General features: G+C 30.3%; 1 protein-coding gene across 1 annotated transcript in view; it reads left to right on the plus strand.

Moving 5' to 3' along the window:
- LOC108977675 (probable basic-leucine zipper transcription factor E) overlaps positions 1–3,108 on the plus strand; it is a 46,659-nt gene extending 43,551 nt beyond the window's left edge. Inside the window, exon 4 of the mRNA XM_018947490.1 lies at positions 2,939–3,108. Coding sequence (XP_018803035.1) covers positions 2,939–3,108 — 170 coding nt within the window. The remainder of the gene's footprint in view (positions 1–2,938) is intronic.
- Positions 3,109–3,477: the final 369 nt, after the last annotated feature.

A 3,477-nucleotide genomic window follows, 5' to 3' on the forward strand; every position in this document is an offset into this window, starting at 1 on the left:
TTTATAAATTTTGTTAAAAAAAAAAATTCGAACTGGTGGCAACTTTTTTGCAAAATAAATGAAAAATGTACAAAACTGTTTCTGGAAATCGTATATTTTGTTATCTATGTGTACATCATAATAACAATTGAAATTTTTATAGCATTGAAATGAAATGAAAATTGAAAATAGGTACTTCTAACAACTATTAAGTTTGATATATATATTTACTCTGTTTTACGTGGATTTGATTGGTTAACAGTTATAAAACATGTGGCAACCCTACGTAAAAAATAATTTTAACTGTAAATCCCCGCCAGTTGACACTTACTATAAGTATTGTGGTATTTATCTACATGCATGTATCATCAATTTGTTTTAATGAACGTATGGAAACAAGTGGCAGCACTACCTTTTTTGTTTTGAAAAATAATTTTAACTATAAAATATCTTAAATCTTTCCAGTTAAATATACAAATTGTAGTTTTTATGTAAATAACCCTCTAAATAAAATTTTTGAAAAAGTGGCAACTCTACTCTTCTTGTTTTGAAAAATAATTTTAACTATAAAGTTTTTTAAATCTCTCCACTTGTATGATTGTATTTTTTATCCATCAAATTGTTTTAATGAAATTTTTGAAACAAGTGGCAACTCTATCTGTTATTTGTTATAAAATAGTTTTAATAAATTTCTTAAACTTCTCCAGTTAATCACAAAGATTGTAGTTTTAATCTACTAAATTGTTTTAATAAAAGTTTTGAAATAAGTGGCAACTCCACCGTTTCGGTTTTGAACTATTTCAGAAGTACACAAAACAATTTATAATTTTTATTCTAACCAATTGCGATTTAACTATGGTAGTAGTCTGTGCAGTGCGAGCGTGACTGAGTTTTGTTGCGTTACATAAATTCGTTGCAGCCACAAAAATTTACTGCATTATCTGAATTTTTAGAAACAAAGAAATTAAAAATTTTTAGAAATGAAAAGTTTCCTATAACGTCAATGTGACCATAAGCTAAAAATATAGGGTGCCCATCTAAGCTCATTGTAACAAATCGGTCATAAAATAACTTATAAAAAAATTTAAATCACAACTTTGCTGTAAAATGTTGCCGTTAAAAATGGGAATGTGTATTTCTGTTTTTTTTTTCTTCTTTTTTTTGGTGAGACAAGTATACAAAACGTATGATAAGATAAGCCATTTGCGCTCTCAAACAAGCATAACACACAAAATGTATAAAATGGCAAAAATCGCAATATATAAAAATACATGTTCTATATACATACATATGTACATAGTGAAGTACGCACAACAGTAGAGTAAATACATAATATGCATGAAATCAACAACAATTGCAAACAATATGACAAACTGAAACACATTAAAAAAGGCAAAACAAAGTCGGAATGGAAATATAAAAATAATGTTTAGTGGCGTAATAGGTTTTTTCGACAAAGATCTTTCAAAACAGCACATTTGTATAAATACATACGATATGTATCAAATTCTGACCGTGTTCCCTTATACGTAGTGCATTCCTTCAAGCATACTATACATACCCTGTAGGTATGAAAAGCATGAACTGACGTCGATTCCACGAAGGTATTTCAAGTTTCGCAAATTTTTCTTCCTACTGCAATTTTTTCCCACAGGGCATACATCTCTTAATTACATACATATATTCATGAGTGTTTGCAGAAAACTATGTAAATTAAATATTTGCCGATTTGAAATGGTGTGTGTCGTGCATTCGTACAAATATTCTTATTCGAAAAGCTGTTGGAAATTTATAGCTGATTTTTAAAAATAAATACATATTTGAAAATTGCGCTTAGTGGACGCAAAATTACTCAGGAAAATGTTAGAGAGGGTTAATCCCAAAAGTGACAATGTGAGCGGTTGTTAGAGGATTCAGTGGATATGGATGCATATTCGATATCATCGATAATTTAGTTATAGAATAGAAATAGAAACATTTTACAAAATAAAAAGTCGTAAATGCATTTCATCATTTGTGTGATTAGTTTTAATCCTTCCGAGATTGCTATATCCAAATGTTTTCGACTTTTTTATAAAAGTGCATACATATATTAACTTAACTTAAACTTAGTAAATATTTAATAGTATAATTATTATACTCGCTGGTGAAAATATACAATATTTTATTATATAAATATATTTGAAATATTCAACTAATGGAGCGATCACGATTACTTCACAATGAAACTTAAGCCCACCTTAAGTTTACTTTAATACCGCACAATTTTTTTTCTTCAAAGTATGAACTATACAAAATCGTCAGCAAAATGAGCTTGTCCTCTTCTACAAATACCTAAACTTGTTTTTTCGCTTTGTCCTTAACCACTCGTCACGTCAAACTCAGTCACGCTCGCACTATATCTTTTAAGAACTGTTGCTATAATTTCTACTAATAACCTCTTCATCATCTTCGTCCTCAACTCTTAAACCATTTGACTTGATTTGTACTTATACTACTTGTATAAGAACAGAACGATCTTGAAGAGATACAACTAGAGTTTCATTTGATACAATAAGGAAGAGCTTTTCTTTAGAATACTCTGTTGAGTTCCTAATAACAAAAATATTCCACGATGGATCACCGGATGGCAATTGTTGTGCTATTTTTCAACCACTTAGTACCCTATTGGGAATCTCACTTACTGTGAAAGAATTTCAGAAGGGTCGTTGTCATTATGTTGGGCCGAAAGTCTTAATGTGGAGTTCTTGTTAGCTTATATAGACGTAAGGAAGTAGTTGAATAGTTAATAGTTAATAACAAAGGTTGTATGTAATAAATGACAACATTTGACCCGGATTGACATTTTCACATATTTTGATATATATTTACCTTAAAAATAGTTTCTTAAACTAATTCAAGTAACTTTCTATACAATTGTTGTAAGGCATCTGTTTTCTTGGTTTCGTCTCATTTTTAGATCGCCATACGCTAAAGTGTTGGACAGTTTCGACGTTAGATGCATTAACCCACTTCTCATCACCACTGGGTTTAACGACTGCTGATAATACGGTTCTCAACCTCGTTGACAGACATATCTTTTGTGACCTTAACACTACTTCGTATTTGCAGAACGTGCAGGTCTTTTGATACGAGTCATGCAAGACAAGCTTTATACCCAAACCATTAACTAAAACTCATTGGTGCCATCCTGACGATTTGCAAGCATTGTTTCTTCTAACCTTTTCGAAATTATCGTCATAGTAGAGTTGATAATGATTTCAAGAAGGCTTTTCCGTAAGCGTTACATTTCAACATACAATTTTCCAAGAAAGATTTTTTAAAACTTTAGTTGTTGAGGGTCGGTTTAAAACTTGTAATTCCCGCCGTTTGTCTAAGAGCGGTAAGAGAGAAGAGTATACCGCTCAAAAAGCTATCAAAATAAAAAGCTATTTACTTTTTACTTATTTACTTACAAATTCTTTGCTCTCAATTTGCGATTACAATTTGATTATTTTT

The sequence above is a fragment of the Bactrocera latifrons genome, unplaced genomic scaffold (assembly GCF_001853355.1).
Source record: "Bactrocera latifrons isolate USDA-ARS-PBARC rearing strain unplaced genomic scaffold, ASM185335v1 scaffold_94, whole genome shotgun sequence".
NCBI lineage: Eukaryota > Metazoa > Arthropoda > Insecta > Diptera > Tephritidae > Bactrocera > Bactrocera latifrons.